At 37.4% G+C, this 27,946-nt stretch overlaps 1 protein-coding gene across 3 annotated transcripts in view; it reads left to right on the top strand.

The window, feature by feature from the left end:
• The window catches only part of LUZP2 (leucine zipper protein 2), a 485,908-nt gene that overhangs the window by 327,659 nt on the left and 130,303 nt on the right, over positions 1–27,946 (top strand). For all 3 annotated transcript variants that reach the window (XM_049649143.1, XM_049649125.1, XM_049649134.1), the window contains exon 6: positions 25,057–25,119. In XM_049649143.1, the coding sequence (XP_049505100.1) occupies positions 25,057–25,119 (63 nt within the window). The remainder of the gene's footprint in view (positions 1–25,056; positions 25,120–27,946) is intronic.

Here is a 27,946-nt window from a genome sequence, read left to right as displayed (position 1 = left end):
TATATAGATATCTATATAGATCTGCCTGTTATCTATCCATATATATGTATAAAAGATTTATTATAGGTTTTGGCTCAGGTGATTTTGGAGGCCTAGAATCCCCAGGATCTGTATAGGCTGCCAGTTGTTTGATTAAGGTAATGTCATCTGAAAACTGGTATTAGATGCTTACCAAAATTCCTAGAACTTGGGAAGTGCTTAGTAAATTTTAACTACTGCTTCTGTCCTGTTTTTGTTAATACTTACATTTTTCCCCTCACTTCCAAAGTAGAATAATTTAATCTACCTTAAATATGAACATTCCTTGGTCCTCTTTTCTCCTCTAACATCCCCAGAAGACTATAAGTAAAGAGCTCCTCACAATACCTGGCATATTGTCATGAGGAGCTAGTTCTCCGTAAAACTTCCCCATCAGGAAAGTGAGTTAGACATGTTTCTTGCTGAAGCCCATAGTAGCTCTCTTATTATTCTGTTGGCCATGACAACCAGCCAGGAATAAGATGTTCTAAAGGGAAACTGTTTAAGAGTTTCTTTTAGAAGTAAAGTGACATGTGCCAAATTTAATGATCCATTTTGTGACATACATAAGCCACATTTTTCTTTCTGTGAAATCTATTTGAAGGAGGAGATGTGATAGAAAATGCTTATCAAATACTGAGTGCAAAGCACTGTGCTACGTGCAGAGAGGCATAGAGCAAAAGGGATGTCCGACGTCACTTTTACACACATAACTGTGCAGATGGGAAGCCAGATGTGTCAGTCAGCATAATAGGTCACATGATAAAATTGACAAAGTTGTTTGGAGGTCTTGGGAAATCCAGGAAGGCTTCATAGAAATGGTGATACTTTTGTTAGGTTTTGTAGGACTTCAATCAGTGCAGATGTGTAGAATGTGAGGAGATGGCAGAAATAACAATCATAGTGCTTGAGTGCTACCCAGATTTATTAGGAAACAAGATTGTCAAAACTCTCAGGAGTTTGGTGGGAAAGTAGTCTGAGATAGGAGCTGTTAATGACTATTTGTTTCCTTTTTTGTTGTTGTTGTTAATACGTAAATATTTTTTTTTCTCATTTCCAAAGTGGAATAATCATCTACTTTCAGTATTTACTGAGTTGTTTGTTTTTTTTTTAATTTTTTTTTAACGTTTATTTTTGAGACAGAGAGAGACAGAGCATGAATGGGGGAGGGGCAGAGAGAGAGGGAGACACAGAATCAGAAGCAGGCTCCAGGCTCTGAGCCATCAGCCCAGAGCCCGATGCGGGGCTCGAACTCACAGACCGTGAGATCGTGACCTGAGTTGAAGTGGGACGCTTAACCGACTGAGCCACCCAGGCGCCCCTTTACTGAGAAGTTTTAATAAAAGTGTTCATATTTTTGACCTGGCCTGGTCAATTTGCCCATAGCAAATATTTGTTAAATGATGATTTTTAAAAATTTAAAATTGTTCATGACATGTCCCTTATGAAGAATATAAGGGACAATTCAAAAGAAATCTAGAAATTATACTTATCATTCCACAGGGCCAAGAGAATTACTGGAAAAGTATGGAAAAAACATTTAGTGTGAATGAGGGGGAACCTGTTAAAGGGTCAGCCAAGGGGACAATGAGGGCTGGCAGCAGGGTAGGTGGTTCTGGATAATCCCAGGGACAGATTATTGACCCACACTACACCCATTATACCTCACAGCTGATGCTGGATGGACATGTCAGGGACATTGAGAAGGACAAATAAAGAATAAGCAAATTATTTGGGCTCTTTAGATTTTAATTCATAAAAATCATTATTTAAGGATTATTTAATCATTATTTAAGGATAGACTGTGTATCATTTTGAAAAGCTCTTCCTTCCTCCTCTTGTTGCTTCAAAGTGTTTCCCCCTTCTCACATTTGGCTTCCCTAATCAAGCTTCACATTTCAGATGACTTCTTATTCCCTGAGCCACTCCTGTCGACGTTGCAAACTCATGTAAATTTTCTTCTGGTTCTCTCTTCTCCATGCTTATAGTTATAGCTATAGCTATATAGTTATAGCCTCCTTGCTGTCCTGAGTTAAAGGTCCAGGCTTCCTGCTTGCTCAGGTGAGATTACACATCAGTTAGGTAAGAATTAGATTATGTATGCCTTAGTGAGAATGAGAGAGAGAAAGAGAGAGACAGACCCACATACTGCAACTTTCAAAGTAAAATGTAAATATTAATTTTTGAGACACCTTCCCAGTCTCCTAGAAATGCCAATTCTCCTTCCTCTGGCATCCATAACACCTATCTGATATGAATAACTAGCATTTTCCATGTCAGTAGCCTAGCTTGTTCAGTCTATGTCTGTATTTCTCAAGGGATTGTGCATTGAAGGCAGGTGGCAGGCCTCATATCCCAGTTGCAATCAGAAAGTCTGGTATATGGCAGAATCTCTGTAAATGCTGGAATTGGGTAGAATTAAAGGCAGATTGAGGCACAATCTATCTATCTGAATATTCCCGACATATCATCTCTTTAGGGAAATTTTCTTTATAGATGTTTTTAGAATTGTTAATAGACATCAATGATAGAAGGAGACATTGGATATCCTAAGTAAAAGTAGAAAATCACATTGAGAAGTTGCTAGTCAGAGAAGAATGAGAGAACTGTATCTCCTCTTAAAAGATAATAGCATCCTAGACTCAGTGAGTGTCATTCCTGGTGAGACAGCCAAGCAGAAGCCAGAGATAATAATCCAAATGGCATGCAATGATAAATTAAGTACAAGCAGGTGAGAGCAGCCTAAGTAGAACTATCTGACAGGTCATGTAAGCATGATCCAAGAGATACTAATCTCAGATGGGAGTGACCTGGGAACCCCTAAAAAAGGGAGAGAGAGCTTGTATTGCTGTTATAAAGAACATGATCTTGTGGTGAATAGAATATTTCCTGGTTTTTGTAATTGCCCTTGGTGAGTCCAAAGTGGCCCTGAAGGTTATGGGAGCAAACTTTGTCAATTTCTGGCTTTAGCTCTAACCAAAGCCGTTTTACTGTTAGTGTCTTATTCTCCCATCTGGGGGAGTTTTCCTTTGGTTGTAGTCTTGGTGCCGCCTCCTTCCTTGGCCATCTGTTTACAGGAGCTGAGGGAGGCCAGACCCTTCTGCTATCTGTCTTCTTACACAATCCCCAGACCAAAGTTTTTCTGCCAGAATTTTGAATGCTTAGAGAATATTTTGGAGGGCCCATTAATAGTAGCTGCAGTACAATCTTGGTTATTGTTTCTCAGCTGACCGCCCTGCCTGTTTGCTAATAGTATCATATATATACAGATATATGATGTAAAGAGAGCCTGATGAGTCTCAGGGGAAGACTAGACATCATAATACTTATAGTGGAACTCAGGCTCCCATGAAAAGCCTTTCTGGGAAATAAAATCAAAATTGAGATAGTGCCCAGAGGGGATAAATTATGTTTGACAGCACAATATAGATGATAGGTAGGTAGATAGAGAGATGATAGATATTATATATATATATCTATATATATATATATCTATATATATATAGATATATATATATATAGATATATATATATATATGTATACACACACACACACACACACACACACATTTCCTATAAGATAAGAAGCATCTGTTTTTGTTACTTGCAAGTAACCTGTCTCTTAAAGGTGTAATTCCCTGGTTTTGGAGTAAAGACTTGAGTGAAGAAAGTTGCAATAAATCCCCCCAAAGTATTCTAAATTCTCTGTGCTTTTGATGCTGCTGGCTCAAAAATTACCCAAGAAATTTGATCTGTTTTAATATTTGTCACGGACTAGCAATTGTACAAAAGTCTTAAGGGAATTCTCTTGCTAATATATCTTATTGAAAACAAAGATTCATTTCATTGGCATCTTTATCTTGTTCATTTTCTTGGTAAGAAAATGTCTGTTCTCTACTGGTATCTCAGGGTACAATCTAAATGTAAGAGAAACAATGAGGAGATACATTAACCATGGGTTGAAGCTCTGTTTATTCAGTTATCCATTTCTTCTGGAAAACATTTGTGTTGCTTTCATGTTTTATATTATTATAAGATATTGAATAATGAATGACATTTTACCTGGTGCTTTTTTTCCCTTATATTATCTTCAGGTTCATTCTTAACAAATGGTAACACTGGGGGTGCCTGGGTGGCTCAGTTGGTTAAGTGTTGGACTTAAGTGTTGGTTTTGGCTCAGGTCATGATCTCATGATTTATGAGTTCAAGCCCCTCGTCAGCCTCTGTGCTGACAGTGTGGAGACTGCTTGGGATTCTCTGTCTCTCTCTCTCTGCCCGTCCCCTGTTCATGCTCTCTCCTCTCAAAATAAATAAATACACTTAAAAAAAAGAAAAAAGAAACGGTAACACTGAATTACAATATAATATGAATCTCAAGATAGTTAAATATATTGTCAAACTAGTTCCCAAAGGGATTATGCAAATTTATTTTCTTTTTAGTAGTAGTTAAAAATACCCTTTCATTATAGTTTTGCTTTCCTTTTCTTACTAAGTGCTTCAGACTCTCTTTACATAAAATAAATTTGATACATAAAAATTTTATTTGTTATGAATTTAAATTATGATGCTTACTATTGATGTTGTCAACCACCATAAGTCCTTCTGTGAAAATGGTTGATTAATGACTGTAAGCCACTAATATAATGTTCCTTTTTATTTGGTTCTAATTAGTCCCTTGAAATTTTGTCATCTGCCCTATCAATCTGCCAGCATCGATCAGTCGTCATGTATACTTGATTCCAGAAATCCCCATTCTGTAAGCTGTGCTCTTACCTGAATTTATCCCCTCTGGGCACGTCAGTCTTGATTTTAAATGCCAGAAAGTCTTTTCAAGGGAGCCTGGCTTCCACCTGACGTACCACAACCTCTAGTCGGCTCCTGCAGACTCATCAGGCTCTCTTTACATCAGTTTCAGAGATGTCCTACTTCAAAGAGCAATGCTTCTCCAATTTATCGCAGAATTGTTTGTGATGGTATCACTGTTACTCTTTCACAGAACTTGCATCCCTTTGAACGCACATTAAGAATTCTTTAATAGCGTCTGGAGAAATTATTTAACTCAGAACTTTATGCAGTGAATGGGAACACTTCTTTGAGAATAACTGACCTACATTCTGGGGTGAGCTTTATGTATACTGTGCCATGGAGTTTCTTTAGGAAGTAATTTTCCCCAACTAAAATGATACACAGGTCCTCTTACAATCATCTGTTCATTCCTAATCCTATCTTACTAAGGAAGTGATGGAAACTTGGACTTCCCATTAGTTACATCTGATTCTCATCTTCTATGGATCTCCTCCTCTACCTGTCTCTCCTCCCCTTCCACCTTCTCTTCTTTTCTTTTCTTATCCCAGGTCCCCTCTTCCCTCTCCTGTGCCTTTTTCCTCTTTGTTATTGTGAATGTCCAGGTGGTTCTGATCCCCTTTCCTGTGTTCAGACACTTATCTTTCTCTACATCTGCACTGGGCTGTCAACTTCTTACATTAGTTGTTATCATTTAGAGGCTTTCTTGGTGTTTATTTGCAATTACTGAAAACTCACCTTATATACCAGTGCTAGCCCTAACTCAGCAGCATTCTGAAGGAGGTTTGTTCCTTCTAATATGCCTTTCACAGTGTTTGCTGCTAATTATGGGTACTTGAATCCATCTGGAATGATTTCACGCAATATTTGCGGCAGACTCAGCTATTCTCCCCAATCTAAGTGCTTTGTTCCCTGCCCTGGCTGTAGTAGCTCAGTAGTGCACCTATTACACCATTTGAAGTGATGAAAACATTTGAGAAGATTAAAAAGCGTATGTAAAGTGTTAATTACTGATCAATACTTCCCAGTCCCTCTCTTCCTGCATGTTTTGATCCCAATTTTATATTCACCAAAATGGAGAAAAATTTAAGCATATGGAGCCAGTAGAAGCACATAATGGATTTTTTCAATCAACCAGCAGACCCCATATTTTAGGAGAATCCTGCCTGTACTCTGTGAGTTGTGGTTTATCCTTCAGCCTCAGTGACAGGAGAATATGTGGCATATGCAAAATTGCATTTTTTATATTTACAAAGCACTCACACGTCCATTGCCTCCTTTTTATTCTCACACTAACATAGTGAAAAGGCAGACATAATTACAGATTGAGAAACCAAGGTTTCGAAATGCCACAGTACAGCTGTGTCCACGGTGACACCTTGTAAATGGGTGACCCAGGACTAAAACATGTCTGATAAATTCTGTTCCATGTTTTTTTTTCCTCTTTAACACTCTATCAAATAAGAAGTGAAAAAGTCTCAGTTTTGATGGTAAGGACAGTAGTATTAGAAGACTTTCCCCCTTGTTCTTGTCTAATCAGCCAAGTACAGGTGCACACGGCATGAGCAGATGGAAATGCAATGAAGACAGATGTGATGACAGTTCTCTGCACAGACTCTGATGCTTTAAAACCCCAGTGCTAGTCTGAAAGCACAGCTCATAGCAGGCATAGCACAAGAAGAATCAAATGTGGGCACAAGATTTGTACAAGCTGCCTGTCTCTCCAAATTTTGAAAGCAAAATGGCACTAGTGATTTTGAAATCCTGCATCTATTCGTAAGTCCTTCAAGTAGCGCATACTTTTTGACATTGTTGATTGAACGTGATTAGAAGAAAATAAAAGTAAATGCAGAATCTTTGACCATTTGTACGCTATCAGCCCAGTGTAAGATAAATCAGAATGACGGAGTAACCAAATCTTTGGTCTTCAGAATGTGAGTTGTATCCGTATTATGTGGGGAGCCTAGATTTGTGCTTTGGCCAGTTATTTAGTATGACTCCCCTCCCTCTTCCCTCAGGAAAGCCCTTTGACTTTTAGCATATTACTTTCAACATTAAAAATTGCTAAGTAGCCCCTTCTAGTTGGAGGAAATTGCAGGCAGTGAGGGTAAATGTATCAAAATGAACATCCTCATGGGTCAAAGGTGGCAAAGCTGAAGCCACCTTGGGGTCATGCTTGGGGTCATGCTCTCAACCTTTTTATTATTTGGGAGACAGTTGCAAGAAGGTGAAGACTAGCACAGAGCCTGTGCTCAGGTAAAGACCTAAGCCCACCTGTGCCTCTTAAGAGCCATGGACATTGGGCAAGTCTCTTGACCTCTCTGAGGGTCAGATAAGTTTATTTGTATGCTAAATAGGAACATTATCTTGCTAGCTACCTTACAGTGTTGCTAAGAACCATGTATAAGGGAATAACTGAAAGTTCAGCTATTTTTAGTGGTACCATATATGTTGTTTCTGTACCATTTGAGCTCTGACACCTGCCGGGGATTAAGAACTATAGAAAGACCAACCTGCAGATGTTGCAGAAGGATGTTAGCAATGGGAGAGCATAATATGAGAGAGAGAGATCCCCCCAAAATTAAAATCTAGCCATTTCTTCCCCTTACTCTGCAGTGGTTTTAAAGTTTAATGTGTATAAGACTCTTCTGGGGACAATGCAAAAGTAGGTTCTCTCATGTTACCAGAAACTCTGATTCACCAAGTCTGGGCAGGAACCAGGATTCTGATTTAATATTAAATACCTTAGGTAATTCTGAAGGTGATTTGAGTACTCCAGTGTGAGAAATCTGAAATAAACCCTTCATTTCTGGTGCTTTCTCACCAGTGTATGGGGCAGATAGTTGGTGGACTAATGCCTTCAGCCGAAGAAGGTGCTTCTCATGTGTTCTGCTAATTAACCAGGCATGTGGCTAAGGTCAGCAGTTCTCCAACAACAGCTTTCTCTCTGTTCCACTTTCATTTAAGCAAATTAACATCCAGAATAAGCATTTCCCAGCCTCCTTTATAGCTGGCTGGGGTCATGTGCCTAATTTCTGTCCACTGTTCTATAAACAGAAGAGTGTAGGCATCTTTCAGATTGTATCCATAAAGAAAAAAACATTTACTCTCCTTTTTGTCTTTCCCCCTTCCTTGATGGTGGAATGTAGATATAGAGGTGAGGACCAAACAGGCAAAGATGACACCAGGAAGGATGACACCAGGAAGTGAGAGTGAGTCTGGCTCTTCACACCTGGAAGGAATAGAGTCACAACACTGAATTTTGTGTCAGAAATGTCAGAGAAAGAAACTTCCACTTGCTTAAGATTCTGCTATTCTGAATCTCTTTCACACAGAGCTAAACCCAGTTTGTTCTAACTCATAAAAGTATCAAATGCCCACCCAGGATGAGGACAATGCAATATTATCATGTGAAATGCATAGCCTCTCACTGACAAAATAGGCATTCCAGAACCTTCCTCATAAGGCTCGTAGAAGAACCTTAAGAGATAAATATGCATGCAGGTTGCATGATGGGACTCCTACAACTCTGTAAATGAACAGTTTTATATGTATTTTTATTATTAAGGAGTAATCCATAAATCATTTGTTATGATGGTAAGCCATCAACTCTAGGATAAAGAATTCTGTGCTAAGGTTGGTGGAGTAACTTGGATAGAAAAAAAATATCTACCTCCAACTCTAAGCTCTAAGAGAGACTTGAGTGAATTCCAGGTCCAGAAAACCTTGAGTGGAAAACACTCGCTGAATGTACGTTTGTTAGCAGAACCCTGATGATCTGGGAGGGAACCATAACTGCAAGTCAAACAGGGACGATGTTGAGTTCCAGGGCCCTTTCCAACATACCAAGGGGATGTCTGTGAGAGTGGATTTTAGTCAGGTTATTTGGATGGCTGACTTATTATTCATGAGGAGTGCGCAGTGCAAGGTTTGTGTTAAAGGCTTTTTGAATCATATTGCCATCACCATGAAAAATAGCCCAGTCACAGTACTGCAGCCAGAAAGATTTATGGGTGTGCTTTTACCATATTTTGAGAGGGCTGCTTAGAAATGATACTGGAGTAGCCTATGAAGGTAGCCATGTGTTAGTCAGATAATCTGAGAGAAAAGTTTCCTTGCCTTCCTTCTTTACTGTCGCACCACTCCAGACAACAATATGTCCTTTCGGATGTACCTGTGTTATGGAAAGTGCTTTGTACAAAGCCTGGCAATAATTGCTTCACAGGAGAGGATATTTCCTAAGCTGAGTTGTTATGTTATGATGCACTTTAGGGTGGGAGGCAGAGATATGGTTTTTATAACTCTGAGCCATAGAGACAGGAGAGCTGATGGAGGTCAAAACCTGGATTTGAATCTTGGCTTTGTTTCTTGTTTGCTGTCCGAGCTTAAGAGATTCACCTAATCTAAGTTATCTGACCTTACTGTTACATGGGTTTAATCATTTGGAATAATCGTACTGGAAGTTATGATATGTCAAGTCTTTAGTTAATACACTTCAATGTGTTAATGCATTTAGAGTTCAATTACTTAACTGAGATATTTTGGTTATAGTTTAAGGGAAATAAAAGTTATTCTTGAATAAAGATACTTAGAAATACAGAAAAGGAGGGGCTGGTTATTAGCAAAAAAAATAGGGTTAAAGCAAATGTCTTAGCAAGAGAAGTTTATGCAATGGAAAAAGAAATAAAGCTAAATCTGACCATTTCTCTGTGGACAGGATGGGTGAGTCCTGTGTAAGGGCGGGGGCAATAGAGTGCTTTCGCATGAGTTCTTCAAAGCCAAAGGTGAGGCACTTGATTGTGTATTTGGGATAAAAATGAAGAATAACTAGAAAAAGTTGAAAGTAATTTGAGTTTTAAAATCAAATGCTTCCAACAGTCAGAAAAAGGTAAATAATATTTACCTAAAAAAATACTCTCTTTTGCTGGGACCACTCTGTTAGAAGCAGGAGTCAAACTCTAGTCATACAATGAAAATAATCACTTAAAATTCCAATGTGAATACAAACTAAAGTGGAAGAAATGGCTGCTGATGTGGATGATATCTGCAGTAAAGCAAAGTGTTCCTACAAGTATATTGGAATTTCAGTGAGCAGCTTTTTTATTTTTTAATGTTTATTCTTGAGAGAGAGAGAGAGAGAGAGAGCGCGAGCATGAGTGGGGGAGGGGCAGAGAGAGAGGGACACAGAGTCAGAAGCAGGCTCCAGGTTCTGAGCTTTGAGCACAGAGCCTGATGTGGGGCTCGAACCCACAAACCATGAGATCATGACCTGAGTCGAAGTCGGACACTTAACTGACTAAGCCAACCAGGTGCCCCTCAGTGGGCAGTTTTTATGAAAAGTTTATAAAGACTAAAGAAGATTAATGCAATCAATTGTATATATTTTACTTATTTAAAATACGTATATTTGTGAAAATATGTCAATTTGAAAAATTATTAGTATTCTCTTTATTAGTGTGCTTATGTATTATTTTTGAGTAACTTTAGCAAATAATAAAAAAGGATATTTATAGCTTAATTTGTGATCTCTGTTATATTGTCCATTATTTCAATACATGTAAAGTTCTTAACTATTAAACCGTGACTGTGGGAACTTTCAAAGAGCTTTGTGGTAGAAAGCCACTTTATCAAAGTTAAGGTAGTTTTATTGTAAAGTTGTTTTGTTTATATATTTTTATTAATATCCATCTCTTTATGCAATCATATCATCAAAACATATATTTTACGTGGGAGATCCAATATACTGGGTTTAAATGCTAAATAAATGCTATTTCAGTGTATTGTAGATTGTAGATTGTCAGGTATTGTTTGGTTTTTAATAGGTTTAAACAGTGTTGTTTGTTAGTGTATTTTAATAATTTAATATTTTAGAGTACTTTAAGATTACATCAAAATTGAGTGGAAAGCACAGAGTTCCCATATACCCGATGTCCTCATAGATCCACAGTCTCTTCCACTGTCAACACCCCACACAAAAGTGATACGTTTGTTAAGACTGATGAACCTACATTGGGCATCATTATCACCCAAAGTCCATAGCTTACATTAGGATTTAGTCATGGTGTTGTATGTTCTGTGGGTTTTGACAGATGTGTAATCACATGTATCCACCATTATAATCTCCTAGAAAGTAGTTTCATTGCCCTTAAAATCCTCTGTGCTCTGCCTATTCATCTCCTTCCCTTGACTCCCTAGCAAACAATTAATATTTTACTACCTCCATAATTTTTCCTTTCTCAGAATGTTGTATAGTTGGAATCTTACAGTAGGTAGCCTTTTCATATTGACTTCTTATACTTAGTGATGTGCATTTAAGTCCACTTTTGTTTTTTCATGGCTTGATAGCTTGTTTGTTTTTAGTGCTGCATAATACTCCATTTCCTGTATATACCACAGTTTATTCATTCATTCACCTACTGAAGAACACCTGGTCACTTCCAAGTTTTGGCAATTATGAATAAAACTGCTATAAGAGTCCCTGTGCAGGTTTTATGTGGAGATAAGTTTTGAACTCCTTTGAGTACATACCAAAGGCCATTATTGCCAGACCATATGGTAACATATACATAGTTTTATAAGAAACTGCTGACTGTCTTCCAAAGCGGCTGTACCATTTTGTAATCTCCCTAGCAGTAAATGAGCGTTCCTGTTGTTCCATATCCTGGAAAGCATTTGGTGTTGTCAGTATTTGGATTTTTTGTCTTTCTAATAGGCGTGTGGTGGTATCTCATTGTTATTTTAATTTTTAATTCCCTAATGACGCATGATGTGGAGCATCAATATTGTATGTTAATACCTTTCTGTACCCACCCCGTGTGGTTTAAAGGAGCACTTAGTTAATATTTAACCAGGGTTCTGGCTTTCCTGGTGAAATTTCTGACACCATTAGAGTCCAAACCTGAAATAGAGAGAGACAACTTTGCTCTGAAATCCTTTAGCATCATTCTACGAGCAGCTGCCTCCTCAATAGTATTTAGAATGTACTCTAAACACAGATGTTTCCTCCAAGATCAAAATACTCATTCACGTGCAAAAAATTCATAGTGACATAATTTCCTTTTGAAGGATAAAGTCTGGATAGCACCAGCCGTCACTCTCCTCACAGCATGCCCTATCTCTTGGAGTGCAATTGCCGTAGCAGGATTATTAAGCTTTAAATAACTAGAAAGGGATACTGGCAAAATACGTGCTATTTAAGGTATATGAGCAGATTTTCAGACAAGACTGAGCAAACTTGTGCTTAAGAAAATGGCAGCAGCAGCTGCGTTTGACCCTGAATAAAGCACGTTGTGATTTTAACATCAAACTTTAAACATTTTATTGATCCATCTGAACTTCTTTAGGTTAATAGAAAATGCGAAGCGGTTATCATCAATTGTTGCCAGCACCTTTAGCCAGGCTCAATCGTGGTTTGTGCAGATATCCAGAAGAAATAATCTAACCCATGCTAAGTTTCTTAGTACAGCTCAATTTCTTCTATTCACTAAGTCAGGTAGAATCCAGATTACTCTGTAACAAAAAGTGTGATACTCTAGTGAACTGAATGATATTAATCATATGAAACTGTTGTGTAAGAACCAGCCTTTGAATTGATGCAGATTAGGCCCATCTATGACTATAGACCCTCGGAGTAGAAATTCTATTTTATTTTTGTATATGCCTGTGAAAAAGACACATCTACCGACTGTTTGAAAGAAAGGAAAACTTACCATCTTCAATATTTCCCCTGATGTATATATAATAAAGCACTTGTGCTTTCTATATGTAAATACCTTGTTTTTCTTCCTTATTCCAGAGGCCACAATAACTTTTTGGGGCCTGGGGACACTTAATATAGTTTTTAACCTATAGGATGCTGGACGCCACGGGAGCATTATGCTTTTTATACATTGTAGAATATCCCATATAAAATTGTATAGTAGTTTTAGACAAAAGCCTTTCAATTAAAACCTTTCTAGCCAGGGCTCCTGGGTGGCTCAGATAAGTGTCTGACTTCAGCTCAGGTAATGATCTCACAGTTGGTGAGGTCGAGCCCCGCATGGGGCTGTCTGCTGTCAGCACAGCCGCTTCTGATCCTCTATCCCCTGCTCTCTCTCTCTAAAATAATAATAATAATAATAATAATAATAAAATATATATATATGAAAACAAAAAAGCTTTCTAGCCAAACATTCTTATTTCAGAAATATGACAGCTGTTTTGTTTTTTGTTTGTTTGTTTGCCATACCCAGAATTGAGTCCAGCATTAAGGGTTATCATGACACAGCTATGGAGAGCTATGGAAATGAAAGAAACATGTAATTTGAGAATTATCAGAATATAGTTAAATGGAATCCATCCCTTATTATATTTTTTATGACATAAATACAGATTTGAGTTTAATATCCAGTACAAACTTTATTATGTTCAAACTCTATAAAGAACATTATATAATTGAAGGAAAATGGCCTTAACAAATCTTTAGAATTTTAAAACAGCCAATAACATAATATAAAATTCAAGACATAAGTATAAGCAAATATCTCAGGCAATAACTCAAAGGATGGGGTGCTTGTTAGAAAATATACTTAAGGAGAGAATATACTTTAAGGACGAGAATTTGAAAGACTTAATCAAATTGGTTACAGAGAAGACAATCTAGGCCATGTGAACAATTACTGTATGGCATTATTAGTAATAATAATTTTTACAAATAATAACCTTAGTCACCTACTATATGCAAAATATTGTTAAATTCTTTATAGTCATTCTTTCAATGCGTATAACATATGGGGTAGGTACAATTTTTATCACCATTTAAAATTTTTGCAGAATGGTTAAGTCACCTGGAAAGACTACCTAACCTGAGAATTGTGGAAGGAGTAGTTAAGGCAGCTGCTCATGCCCTTAACCACAGTGCAGTCTATATGGTTTTGTTATGTCCCTCTGTAAATGCCTTTAACATGTTGTTTGATCTAAGTCACAAGGTTCATGAACCTAAAGCACATTTTCTTGGAGTATTATAAATATTAGAAAGCCGGAGGAACAGGTAGTGGCAAAACCACACAGCTACCAGGCAAGTATTGATGAGCAGAAATAAAATTAAAGCCAAAATAATAAAAATAAATAAAACCTCCATCACAACGTGAATCTGTGCACCCAAATTCCAGAACACATAAGAAACCTAGCGGTAAGAATGCCAGTAAGTAAAATTAACAAATAAAAATCAGTGTAGATAATATTATTTTTATGGAAGAGCTTGGTAAGAATGTGTGTGTGTGTGTGTGTGTGTGTGTGTGTGTGTGTGGGTGCACGCGTGCACGCATGGTTAAGAGACATGGATAAAAGATTGACAGCCTAAATATGTGTCGAATAAAAGTTCTTGAAAAGAGAGGAGAGTATGATGTAGATGCAACAGTTAAGTCTGAATATATATTTTATAATGAAGACGATTTTTTGAAAAAAACTTTAACGTTTGTTTTTGAGACAGAGAGAGACAGAGCATGAGTGGAGGAGGGGCGGAGAGAGGGAGGCACAGAATCTCAAGTAGGCTCCAGGCTCCGAGCTGTCAGCACAGACAGTGCACTAGGGTTTACTTTTCTCCATATCCTTGCCAACATTTGTTTCCTCTTCTTGTCTTAGAAGTGAGGCGATAGATATCTCACTGTGGTTTTGCTTTGTACTTTTCTGATAGCTACTGATGTCAAAAACCTTTTCATGTACCTATTAGCCATTTGCTTGTCTTCTTTGGAAAAAGTTCTATTCATTTCCTCTGCCCATTTTTTAGTCAGATTTTGTGGTTGTCATTAAGTTGTATGACTTTCTTATTCTCCCCACAGAATACTGCCTAAAATGTAACTGCTAACAAAACCTAATGGAGGGGTGCCAGGATGGCTTAGTCCACTGAGTGTCTGACTTCGGCTCAGGTCATGGTCTCACAGTTTGTGAGTTTGAGCCCCACTTTGTGCTCGCTGTTGTCAGCGTGGAGCCCACTTTTGATCCTTTGTCCCCCTGTCTCTCTTTCCTTCCCCCTCTCAAGTTCTCTCTCTCCAAAATAAATATTAAAAAAAAAAAAAAAAAGCTAATGGAGGTAAACTTTAGATTTAGATTTCAAATCCAAAATTAACTTTTCCTATTTTATCTTTCTAAAAAGTAAATCTGCTCATGTCACTTCACAAGCCCATTCAATGCCATGGCTTCAGTGGCATATGAGCCCCATGGGGCTAACCCCAATGTACCTCTTTAGTCTTGCTTTTCTACTCTTTCACCGGTACCTTATGCATGATGCCACCAGGCATCATTATAGTTCTAGTGCACATATCCTCCCCTCTCTCTTGCCTCTTCCTGTTATTTAGCTGACTCCTTTACACAGCTCAAGACAGCTCAGTGTCACTCCCTGAGTAGCTGCCTCTCCAGAGCCTATGAGTGCTACCATCAACCTCCTTCATGGATTGCCAACTCCTTGAACTGCGGGATCGTTTTAGCCCCATTCCTAGTACGTAAAAGGTTTTTATAAATGTTGACAAGAATATTAATGCTTTTTTCATAAAGTTATTTCTGGGGTGAATGACATTTCATATATTTAGCCACATTTTTTAACCCATCAGAATGAGAGCTCTCTGATAAGGGAGGGGAGTTATTAGTGACAGCAGAAAAAAGTTCCATTTGCAAGGGAATTGTCTATTTTAAAAGAAAAGTCAGCCATTTATTCTTTTTTTTTTTTAATTTTTTTTTTAACGTTTATTTATTTTTGGGACAGAGAGAGACAGAGCATGAACGGGGGAGGGGCAGAGAGAGAGGGAGACACAGAATCCGAAGCAGGCTCCAGGCTCTGAGCCATCAGCCCAGAGCCCGACGCGGGGCTCGAACTCACAAACTGCAAGATCGTGACCTGAGCTGAAGTCGGATGCTTAACCGACTGAGCCACCCAGGCGCCCCCATTTATTCTTTTATTAAAAGAAAAGTCATTAAGTTTATTGTGGATAAACATAATAAACAATATTAACACAATAAACATTTGGATTATTATTATTTTTTTTTTTTGAGAGAGAGAGAGAGAGCATGAGCATAAGCAGGAGAGGGGCAGAGTGAGAGTGAGAGAGAGAGAATCGTAAGCTGGCTCCACACCCAGTACAGAACCCAATGCAGGGCTTGATCTCAACAACTGTGAGATTGTGACCTGAGCCTAAATCAAGAGTTGACGCTTAATCCATTGAGCCACCCAGGCACACCCACAACAAACTCATTTATCCAATAATCAGAGCTCATTGGCTAGAAACTTACCTGCCATCTTCTAATATGTATATATATGTTTATATTTATTTACATATATAAAATATTTATTTATATATTTATATTTTATTTGTGGTGTTGAATCCCTGAAGCTTCTGGAGTGCAGTCCTAATCATCAAAAAATATTTTCCCTCTTTTATTTTTACAAGATGAAGTGAGTTTTGTTGAAGTAATAAGAGCTAGTATTTGTTGAGTGCTATGTGACAGTCACTGTTATAAGTGTTTTACTTATATCATCTAATTTATTTTTTAAAAAAATTTTTTTTAACGTTTATTTATTTTTGAGACAGAGAGAGACAGAGCATGAACGGGGGAGGGTCAGAGAGAGAGGGAGACACAGAATCCGAAACAGGCTCCAGGCTCTGAGCTGTCAGCACAGAGCCCGACGCGGGGCTCAAACTCACAGAGTGCGAGATCATGACCTGAGCCGAAGTCAGCCGCCTAACCGACTGAGCCACCCAGGCGCCCCTATATCATCTAATTTAATACAATCACCCATTAAATTGGTCATGATAGTTGCCTAAGTGTATGGATGAGAAAACAGGTATTATCAGTGGTTACAAGATGCATCTAGAATTACATATCTTATTAAACAGTGGAATTCAAGTACAGTTGTTCTGTCTCAAGAACCCAGCAACTGTGCTTTATTATATTCATACTATTTGAAAAGTGATCTTGCTGGTATGAGATGAGCATGAGAAGCACACAGAATATCTAATTAATCAACTCTTTAAGTTGAAATGTCATGCAATTATCTCTTACCTGACATCAGAAAAAGTCATTAGCTTATGTCTCTCATGTCACAGTCCTGAAGATGCAAGAAATCTAAGAGATGACCTAGAAATTTTCCATTACTTCACATATATTGACACATATGTCTAAAGGTTAAGTGATTTATACTAGATATTAGAGCTAGTCTGGTGCTAAGCTAAGAATAAAACTCTCATGAAGCACTCTTAAATTTTCTAACAAATTAGAGCCAACATCAGTGTCACATCCTCTTCCTGAGTTAACCTCAATGAGGAAACCTATTAGCAATTGTAAAACTTCTGTTACACCTGCAACCAATTTAGAATTCAAGTTGGCAAGGCCAACACTCAACTGGAATATCTGCCATCGCTTAGATGATAGCAAAATTGTCTGGTGGTTTTATTTAAAAGTTTATAGAATGATCCTATTATTCACTTCTACTCAATTTTAAAGCTTTCTGTGAAAAAATAAATCTCTATTTTTAATTTAATTTAATTTAATTTTTAAGTGTATTTATTTATTTTTAGAGAGAGAGAGATGTGGGAGGGGCAGAGAGAGAGGGAGAGAGAGAGAGAATCCCAAGCAGGCTCCCCACCATCAGTGAAGAGCCCATTGTAGGGCTTGAACTCACAAAGTGCAAGTTCATGACCTGAACCAAAACCAAGAGTTGGAGGCTTAACTGCCTGAGCCACACAGGCACCCTGAAAAATATAAATCTTTATTAAAGTAGCAGTTCATTTATATACAGATTAAATGATAGCATTATTTCTAAACAGGATGATTCAGAAAAAATATTAATCAGAATATTTAGTTTGAAGTGTCTTTCTTGCTACGTACATGATATTTTCACATAATTCTCAAGAGAATGGCTTTAAGTCTTTTTGACAAAGGTATTTCAGTTGTCTGAAGACCTACATTTACACTATGATATAAATAGGCTTTTGGCCTTTTTTGCCATTATCAGTTTGAAACTATTTCATAGACAATTTTATCTCTCTCCTTTTTGAAATTATACGTTTGTCTTCTGTGTGTCTTAGAACAAATAGAAGAGCCACATATACATTTCTTATTTTCCCTAGTTTCTCTACAGTTAAGCTTTTCTAAATGGGAGAAAAAGTTCTCCCCTTTATTGACCTCTTCACCTCTTATTCTGAAATAAGAACTCTGGAATAACAATCTTTAAATTTTAAAGAGCATCAATTGTAAAATGACTTAACTTTCTTGAGGGAGGTAAACCATAAATACTAAATGAAAAGTTCACAGTGTTCTAGACTGCATCCTGATTTCAGAAACAGTGAGAGGTAAAAAAAAATACATCTAAGAACTAATAAAACAAACACTCATGATTTAAATTTCAGTGCAGTATCCCATCACTTTCCTGAGATGTCCTCAATAAGGGACTCTTGTAAAATTTATTAAAATGTCACATCTGCTAATATTTTAAAAGCAAAGTATTTAGGGGCACCTGGATGATGGCTCAGTTAAGCCTCTGACTTCGGCTCAGGTCATGATCTCACAATTTGTGAGTTCAAGCCCTGCGTTGGGCTCTGTGCTGACAGCTCAGAGCCTAGAGTCCACTTCAGATTCTGTATCTCCCTCTCTCTTTGCCCCTCCCCTATATTCACCCCTTTCTCTCTCTCTCTCTCTCAAAAATAAATTATAAACATTAAAATAATTTTTTAAAGCAAAGTATTTATGTTACATATTACCCCTAAACCATATTGTTTTCCTTAATATGGGATATAAGATTTCCAATTACAAAATGACTTACTTGAAAGAGCACCCCCATTCTCTAGCATTTTAAGAATATATTTAAACTGAAACAAATGTGGATCTCAGTCAGATACAGTGGTTTCTGAACAGTCAGTTTTTGGAAATTCTAGGAGATACTTGCCACAGTTAGAGCAGTCTCTGGTTTCATTTTGAATTTCACTGCAGGTGATTTTACTTTTGGTTTACATTTAATTGCATTTTTGAGATATTAACACATGTTTTTGGCTGCCTGGAAGCAGTGGTATCTACTTTTTTTGATCTAGAAAATAACAGTATAAATACATATACATAATTTATTATATTTGACAATCCTAAGTGGTCCCAGATTATGGCTTTTTCACCATGAAAATTCATTGAGAACTCATCATGTCACTTTGTAATTAAGTATAGTGATTTACAGTTGTCTCAATAGGTATATTCTATCTTATAATCATAGATACCTCCTCTTACTTCGGTGTTACCTTCTTTCTGAGCCTTATTCTCCAGGCTTTATTCTGCCTGAAATCTTCACAATAGATTCATGTTTTGCTTGATTTGACCATTATTGGTTTTTATTATTTACAAACAAAAATACCTCTTAATACCTAATTTCATTTGAAAGCACCATGTAAAATTTATACTCATAACAATTTTGGATTTTTTACATTTACATATAGAAAGATTATAGAGATATACTAGACTTACATGTCTTTTTGTTTTGTAGCCTAGCATATTTGGTGAGTTTGAGTTACCATGTAAACTATACTGAAAATGTGATGTGTTAAGTTACCAGCCAAAAGTTAAAACTAGATTAAACAGATCTATGTATTAAGAAAGATATTATGGGGGCACCAGGGTGGCACAGTCAATTGAGCCACCTGACTTTGGCTCAGGTAGTGATCCTGTGTCTTCATAAGTTCGAGCCCCACATTGGGCTCTCTGCTGTCAGGATAGAGCCTGCTTTGGATCCTCTGTCTCCCTTTCTCTCTGCCCCTCCCCTACTTGTGCTCTCTCTCCCTCTGTCAAAAATAAATAAACATTTAAAAGATTTAAAGATGTTATGTTACTATAATATTTGAGTTTGAGATTTATTCTGTAGATAATGGGAAATGTTAAATAACATTTTTAGGCAGGGCTGATATATATACAACCTGGGTTCCCAAGAAGACTGTAGATATTTGTTTCATGTCACCCCAAATTTGTACAGCATCCAGTTGGGAGGCAGTCCCTAAATAGGTAGTAAGCAAGGTCTGCCTTCCATTTAGAAAAGGCAAAATAGGGGCGCCTGGGTGGCTCATTTAGTTGAGCACTGGACTCTTGATTTCAGCTCAGGTCATGATCTCTGGGTCATGGGATTGAGCCCCGTGTCGGGTTCCACGCTGATTGTGGAGCCTGATGGAGTCTGTCTCTCTCTCTCTCTCTTCTCCCCCTCTGTCCCTGCCCCCTGCTAACTCTCTCTAAAACTAAGAATAAAATATTTAAAAAAATAAAAGGCAAAATAGATGGCCCACATCCTGATAAGCTATTGCATTAAGCGATAGATGTCAGCACGGTTATTTGGATGTTCTTCTTTGCTACTCTGAATCATAAGGACATGATATGATTATGTGATCATGTAAGGTAAGGTGGACAAAAGGATTTGTTTGGTGTCAAGAGGGCAGAGGGCTGGTGCTGGTAGCATGTAATTGAAACACCCGGGAGTATCCTACCTTCACAGGTATGAAGTAGCGAGAAGGGCCAACACTATTACCAAGATTCAGTAGTTCTCTCTCCATACTCATGTGTTCTTTTTCCAATGTTAGGTGTACTCTCATATGGGTGATGTGTTTTAACCTAGTAATGACACTCAGCCTCTTTTTCCTTGATAATTCTTGAAAATAAAAGATTTATATTAGTGTCTCATCAGTAGTGATCACGTTACTTTACCAAATCTGGACCAAGACTGTTTGGCTGGGCTTGAGCTTGATCCTTTTCCTTGATGGAGTGGTAGAGTTAGGGTCATGCCAGCTACATGGAATTAGCATGGAAAAATATTTCTAATAAGAAAAATCAGATTGTGGTTATTAGAATAACGGATAGCAGAAGTGTGATGGCAGAAGGAACAGATAGTTAAACATTTGATGACTCTGGTAATCTACTTTTCTTCATATTCCCTCAAGTTAGGCATAATCATAATTGGATCCTTGCATCTTGGGTGTAATTATATGTGTACCGTGTTTTAGATCTTGTGAAAGCATCATTAGGTTTGATAGGGATGAGATACATTAGTTAGAGGGTGTATGAAACAACACAAGTCTGCTTACCAAACTGTAAAAAACAGTGTTCTCAATGCCAGAACGGTATCAAGCCATGATGACTTCTGGAATTAAAGGAGTATGATCACTAATCACAAGTGGAAAGGTTAAATCAGTGAATTGTCTGGGAGTCAGTATTCCCTCTTCAGTGCTCTGTGCATTCCATGTTTCTGAAGAGCATGCCATCTGAGAACAATTTTACTATGGACGTTGACAAGCCTCCCTTGTGTCCTACAATTGGCCCCTTTGTGGGTGATCATGATTATTATCCCCAATTCTGAGTATATTTCAAAGAGTGAAATACTCTAATTCTTAAGCTTGAGAAATCACATGTAGCTTAATGGAAACATATCACTTTAAACACTTTACACAATTGCCCAGAATTATCAACTGTCAGTGTAGACAGTAGATGTGTAATGTAATCACTGCTCATTTTGGGGCAGTCACAAGGGTATCCGTGTGGAAAAGCAGCAGTCCAGTACAGTTCCAGGTGCATTGTCCAGGGCCATCATAAGCATTTCCAGTGAAATAATGTTCTATTCATTGCTTTATCGTCTTTGAATTGAACAGAATGAAAAGGAAGGGAGGAGGAAAGAAATAAGGGAAGAAAGAAAAAAGGAAAAAAGCTTTAAGTGAAGGTGCCAACTTGAAATAGTATAGACCACTGAATTGTAAATATATTATTAACTGCATTATCACACCTAATAGACTTACTCAGATGTGGATGGTTTGTGTTGGTACATATATCTTCATATCCAATACACTCCACCTGTCTGGTCTCAATTATACTTACATTAATTTAATTTTTATTTTACTATTACTTTTTAGTGCACAAAATTTCATTTTATCATCCACCTTCTGAGCTATTACACAGGAGCAAGTGGGGTGTGTGTGGGTGGGGAACATTGACAGCAGGGACTTCCTGAGTTGTCACAGGCTAAGTGCCATTCTCACACTGAACACAATGCCATCTACTAGATTGCAGAGATGAATGATATTGGAAAAATGTATCATTTTGTCTGGAACAGTTTGTAGGGAGGTCCTGCTGCCATGTCACAGACCAAGCCGTGTCTTTCACCTCCAGCTTATCTAAGATGCTGTGGATATCCACATGGGTGTCTCCAATGATTTTGTGCTTAAAAGAAAGCTAATATTTCCCAGAGGTCACTAACGGTGAAAGAGCTTAAAGGAAGGGTAATATTGTTTATGGAATCAGGTGGGCCCCTGTGGAAGCCAAATCATGAGCAGATTTGGGGGGAAAAAAAGAATTCTCTTCCTCAAACCCAGGTTCAATAAAAGAACAGATTTCCTCTTTCTGGAGACTGACTTTTTTTTTTTTTTTTTCACTTGCAAGACTGGCACTGGCAGGTACTGGCAGGTCCAAGATCTGGGGGGAAATACATTTTCTTATAGTGGCTTATCTGGGATGCAGGTTGAAGGGCAATCCTGTGTTTCCGGCTGTCAGGGCAGAATTCCAGTCCTCCTACACAGCAGGTTCCTGAGGATGGACAAGGTATCAGTCATTCTGGAGGAGACTTGGGAAGGACTCATACTTCCCATTAGGTTGAGGCTGTAGAACCATGTGTCCAGTGGCGTAGGTGTGAGAATAGTCAGGCTCTGGGAAGCTGGAACTGTCTGGGGAGGGGAAATGCCATAGCTTTCCAGACTGAATAGAAAAGGTCCCCACCACGGACACTGGATACTGATCCACAGCCACAGGACCAGTCCCATTCAAGCTGTAGTTGGTGGCAGAATATGCAAAAGATACTCCTTGTGGTTTGGTCCACTGAGAAGAGGAACGCCACTGACTTGGAGGCACGTTGCTGTCATTCCTCAAGATCACATTTTCACTCTGGCTCTAGGGGCTCGATCCCTGGGGGCGTGACATGGCTAAGAGCTCTGGAAGTTAGTCTCTTCCACCATGCTGCTGATATCCCCTTGAAAATAGATGAAAAAGGCACACCGGAAATTCCACGCAATCTTCATAGGTCCCTGCATGTTCACAGCAGTCTTCCCTCTTACTCCCATGGCGAGTGACACAGGTGGCACCTTAATTCCTGACCGTCACCTGAGACAGCAAGCCACTCCTGACTGGGCACTGGTGTCCTGTGATGGCCAGAGTTGCCTGACCCACTTTCAAGCAGCTCATTCTTAGTTTTATTTTTGTAGATAATTTAACGTTTTATTTTGAAATAAATTTTGACATAGAAAAGGGCATACTAAATCAGTACAGAATGTTCTTGTGTATCTTTACCCAAAACCTCTAATACAACATCATACAGAGTGATAATAATACAATTATTAAACCAGAAAATTAACATCAATACAATACTATTAAACAAACTGTAGACCTTATTTAAATTTCATGTCTTTCCACTAAAAAACTATAGCCATTAAAAAGATGAAAAATCTAAGTATAAGTATGAAATCTTTAGAGCTAGTGAAGATACTTTATCTACAAAGATAATTCAGGAAATCAAAAAGGGAAAATAGGCCATTGTATGATAAAAAATTAAGATTGCATATGTCAAAAGTATAACTGTACAGGAACAAAAGGAAAACTAGGGTATGTTTTAACCTACGGTCTGAGCAACATTGCGAAGTTAGAACATCAGTATGTATCCCCTCATTATAGTTTACAAGCTTTTAAATATAGGAATAATATATATTAAATTATTTTAAAACCTCTAATCTTGTGCTTTGTGTATGATGAATACAAATATTTACAAGAAAACATTACTTGAAACAAGTTAACTCCTCATTTGTGTAAACTATTTCACAGTATTAAAATTCTAAGAAATGAGCTTTTTGGAAATGAGCTTTTTAGAATTTTAACTCTTTGCTAAAGAGAAAAATTAGACAAAGGTTTCGTTCAAACTGAGGCAGCTGTATCCCCTCTCTGCATGACAGGAAAATAAAATAGGAAACAATTTGTTTCAATGTTCAAAATAAGGTGGGAATTGTAAGTGAAGAACTCTCAACTTTAATGTATTCATTCATTCAGTTATTCATTCATTCTGCATAAATTTTGTTCAGTTTGCTCACGATGCTCATCAGATCGACGTTCTTTAAAGTCATTATGCATGAGATGTACTTTAGCACTAAATGGTTTGCTCCTGCAGAGACAGTACAAAATCTGAATCCAGAGGGTTTCAACAAGATTTCTGTTCTCCTTTACCCTGCCTGTCTAAAAGTACCTCAGTTACCAGGACAAAGAAAAGCCTGAGCATAAGGAGGCAGGTATAATTGAATAGCTATAAGGGTTTAGATTCAGATGGCTAAGAACACATGGCCTCTATGTCAGAAGTAACAAACATTCATCTATGAATCAAGGTCAATTATGGTAAGTTAAAAGGGTAATCGTATCTGTCCATACTAAAGCCCAGCAGAGAGAGTACACTTATACACTTATGAGGCTTAGAAAAAGAAATGGCTTCTGAACATCCAGAAGCCCTCTAAGTATAATGCACAGTCCTCCAGAATATAAGAGGATTCAAAAACTATAGTCTTAAAAGGGAATATAGACACTGATGCATCTATGACTAGATTATACTAGGGTCCAAGGTGACCAGCATCCAGATGACAGTAGGAAAAGAAATATTTGCTGTTTAGGGGCACTTGGGTGGCTCAGTCAGTTAAGCATCCAACTCTTCGATTTCAGCTTAGGTCATGATCTCATGGTTTGTGAGTTTGAGCCCTATGTCTGGCTGTATGCTGACCACTGACCATGCAGAGCCTGCTTGGGGATTCTCTCTCTCCTCTCTCCCCCTCTTTCTCTGTCCCTTCCCTACCTATCAGAATAAATAAATAAACATTAAAAAACACCTGCTGTTTAGAGATGTGCTCTCAGAATCTAACACCTGTTGTAGATTTGAAACTAAAATTATTTTATAACATACCATACATAAATATAATAAAACAGTATTAAATGTAAGGCCAAATAAAGTTCTACCTTTTTAAATAAACATGTTACTACTAATACATCAACATTTTAATTGAATTAAAGAAGCGTTATTTTACATTACAGATTATACTCAGTTTGTACAAATATATTACATCTCATATCATGAAGGACTTACCCATGATGAACAGAGAAATGCAGCTGACATGTTTAGGAATTATTAATGCTTTATAATTTCTCAGCAATACACTATGTTTCTTTCATCAGAATAAAAGCTTGAAGAACAAACTCTTGTCAGGAAACAAGCTGTGTGGCATCCATGCAGAAGAGGTGAGTAAATTTTCTCTTCTAGATTCAACAGAATAGAAAGTGCCAGAATATTAGTGCCAGGTTTTTCTTTTAAAACCCAGATACCTGGAGACTTTTCTTTCACTAACACAAAGGAAAACATCGGAATAGGAAAACTAAAACAGATTTTAAACCTTAGATATTTTTGGATGTTTTTGACATAGCATAACCAAGAACAAACAAACAAAAAAAATTAAGCCCGTTAGACATTACTTCCCTACAGTGATTTTATGGATTCCTTCCTTAATTGGATTATCAGGATTTCCTTAATAGTGAATATCTGAAGGTCCTTGAATTTTTTTTTGTTTTTAACCATCTATGTGATGTCTACAAAGTTTTGCAATAACAATTAAGTGTCAGAAAGAGGATCCTGGGGTTGATCATAAATCTTAAGGAACGAATACATTCCTCAGTTCTACTTGCTAGGCAGGAAATTTGTCTCATGCGTTTCTTAGTGTGGGGTGTGGAAAGTCATTCTGGTTAATCCAGATTTAACTAAAATCAATTTCTTATACTCCTGGTCTCCCAAATCCGTCTGTGATCTAATCCCCTATTTAATGTAGTTTAACCCCTTTCCCATAGCAGTTAGAAGTAAGGCACAGAGCTGGTGAAATACCTCTATAATCTTCTAATGGTGGACTCACATTTTTTGTTCCAATGGACTTTTCCTATTATTATCACCTTATAGCAGGAGGGATAGGGAAGATTACCTGATGACTCATAAGAATTGCTTTTTAGGACTCCAACTAGGAAGTAGTGATACGTGGTTCATTTTACCATATTTGCCAGACCTAGGTCATATGCCTAGCCAAACTGCAAGGAGTCTGGACAATGTCATTAGGTTGGTGGTCATTAGGTTGAGATAATTTTTTAGTAAACCAGGTGAAAATACTTCCTGATGGACGTGTAAAATTCATCACTCTAAACACTCAAGTTAGAGTCTAACATGAAATATAAGAACCCATTTATAATGTCTTTCCAATAATATTGTGCATGAAATATCAGTATAAATTTTCAATACATGGAAAAGAAAGGTTGATGCTTTATAAATGAATAATCAAACTGAATCTCTTGTAGATATGAGCCAGTGTAGTGTTTCTTTCATTACACTTTTCTATTTGAAGAGTATGCTGCTTAATTTGCTATGATTCTAGAAATATTACATGTGTAATGTGCAGTTTCTGGATAGGTAAGCAAGTAGAGCCAATTTTTGAGTAAGAACTGTGTTGACTCTGTGGATTGAAACTATATTCTGAGATGGTTGACGGGTTCCCAGAGTCCCCCAGCACTCATGAAAGAGAGATGGCTCCTGGGAGACATTGCCTATAGTGTTTAGAAACAAACAAAACAAACAAACAAAAATCCAATAAACAAGCAGCAACGTCAATCTGGGTCTACCTGTTATTTTTTAGCCCCTTAGGTCATTAATGAGTCATTTTAAAAATTCATCTCAATTCCTTAAGACGATATATTATATCTACATTTTAATTTATGAATTCCTAGATGGTTCATATATTACTATTGCATAATGTTGAAATAAATTTATTCACTTGACCTATCTCTATTTATTTATGGAAAATAATTTAGACTTTAAAATTCTGGGCAAAGAGGGAGACATGTATATTTTTTTTTTCTGTCACAAAAACACTTGCAAAGAATATGGTAACAGATGTAATTATTTGTATTACCATCACCAAAACAAAATAGTAACGTCCTCTATCAGTTTAGAAGCTAAAAAAGGAGCTTGTCTTCTAAATCAGTGACTCTAAACTATTTATAGGTACATAAATATCCACATCCCATTGACACATAATGGCTGGTCAATGTTTTAATTTGCCAGGGCAGAATATTGAAAAGAGTGGAGGCTACTTCCAATACCATTGTCTTCATTGTTATTTCACGAAAGAAATGTTCTTGGACATGAATTGTAGAAAAGAAAAACCTCAGAGACTAGCTGAAATATTCTGTCATGGCCACCTTCTTTGTCTTCACCTTCTCCGTTTTTTTATTTTACTTACAATTGTTCTCACAAGCTTAATTTTACTGTGGACTTGTGGACTTTACAGGCACCAGGATGTCAAATTACATTTAAAATCATTAGTATAGTTTTGGGGCACCTGAGTAGCTCAGTCGGTTAAGTGTCTGACTTTGGCTCAGGTCATGATCTCACGGTTCATGGGTTCAAGCCCCATGTTGGGCTCTGTGCTGACAGATCAGAGCCTGGAGCCTGCTTTGGATTCTGTCTCCCTCTCTCTCTCTGCCTCTTCCCCACTTGCTCTCTCTCTCTCTCTCTCAAAAATAAATAAACATTTAAAAAATAAAATAAAACCATTAGTATAGTTTTAAAAATTACTAAAATTCCCCAATAGCCCAGTGGTTTGAAGATTATCCCTCTGACAATTCTAATTTTTCAAAATGATGCCAGGAAGCTAAAGGAAAATACAGTGTCATTGGGGTTTTAGATCAATGTGTATTATAAAATGCATGCACCCGAAATGTACTTATTCTTACTTTGTATACCTTCATCAGATCTTTTGATAGGATTTTGCTTTTTACCTCACTGAACATTAGAAGATGGCTGGAATATACAACGCAGAGAAGTGATGAGTGACCGTGATGAAAATTTCTAAGACAAATATTTCTAAATAACCTTAACTAAACTCAGGAATTCTAGCTGTTCTTGCTCAGTGCAGAACAAAGATGTGTAGGCTTTTATTATAGTTCCTGAATGAATCACTGCCTAACACAAAAATTGATGTTTTAATAATTCAAGTTATGAATAACAGTTTAAATTATATTCTGTACATTC

This window comes from Panthera uncia, chromosome D1 (assembly GCF_023721935.1).
Source record: "Panthera uncia isolate 11264 chromosome D1, Puncia_PCG_1.0, whole genome shotgun sequence".
Classification (NCBI taxonomy): Eukaryota; Metazoa; Chordata; class Mammalia; order Carnivora; family Felidae; genus Panthera; species Panthera uncia.
Note: the sequence above shows the minus strand (reverse complement) of the source record. Positions and strands in the feature narration are given on the sequence as shown.